Source organism: Loa loa (genome assembly GCF_000183805.2).
Source record: "Loa loa unplaced genomic scaffold supercont3.4359, whole genome shotgun sequence".
Lineage (NCBI taxonomy): Eukaryota > Metazoa > Nematoda > Chromadorea > Rhabditida > Onchocercidae > Loa > Loa loa.
Genome location: NW_018112535.1, coordinates 1 through 774, shown reverse-complemented (window position 1 = coordinate 774; position 774 = coordinate 1). Strand labels below are relative to the sequence as shown.

Below are 774 nucleotides of genomic sequence, written 5' to 3'. Positions count from 1 at the left end.
GAAACTTCAGCTATATTTGATACCGAAATTCATCTCTGAAATATTTCCTACCTCACTTTCAAGTTCATTATTGATTGCATTTAATAGCGGATATGGACCTTTACCACAACTTGTACCCTTGAAATCATCGAAATCAAGAGTCCATATGAAGGCACCACCGTAACCCTTCTCCTTGAGCCATTTCATCTGGAAAATTTGATTATGTAAGACAACAATTCTGTATTATTTTCTCTTTCAAATAAATCCAAAATCCAAATTTGAAATCTAAATTTAATGAAAACGAAATAATTATGCGGGCAATCTCTATGTTTTGTTTCATTTCATTAAGACTAAATTGAAAAATTGCAAAGTCATTTGGGGAAGATATCTTCTCGGTATTTCTTAAGTTATAAGTTCAGCACTATCGGCAATAACGAGAATGATAACATTGTTAAGAGGACAATGGTGATGATAACAACAAACGAAGTCAAAATTACTTTAATTCTGATAGTTTCCTCGTTATCATAACCGTACCATTGATTTCCTTTTACCATATACGCTCCAACGCCTTTTTCATCAACCGTTTCCTTGCCGCCTTCTTTCAGATATTTGCATATCTTAAGCTTATAGTAATGCTTATTAAAAAAAAGAATTTGATCAATATCAATATCAATAGAAGGGAAATATCTGAAAGTAATTTACACCTCCCAGTAAGCCGCAGTACCGCCAGCGGGATCTGTTGTCGATGCTGACGATGGATTATTTGCCGCTGCTCCGATCGCTGTTTCTGAAGGG

General features: G+C 34.9%; 1 protein-coding gene across 1 annotated transcript; it reads right to left on the bottom strand.

The window, feature by feature from the left end:
- Positions 1-6: 6 nt before the first annotated feature.
- On the bottom strand, positions 7-678 carry LOAG_16153 (hypothetical protein; the record flags this gene model as incomplete). Its single annotated transcript, XM_003151641.2, has 2 exons — positions 477-678; positions 7-186 (listed from the first exon to the last, which is right to left on the bottom strand). Exons 1-2 carry the CDS (start codon positions 531-533, stop codon positions 7-9), a joined length of 237 nt encoding a protein of 78 aa, XP_003151689.2. The 5' UTR covers positions 534-678.
- Positions 679-774: the final 96 nt, after the last annotated feature.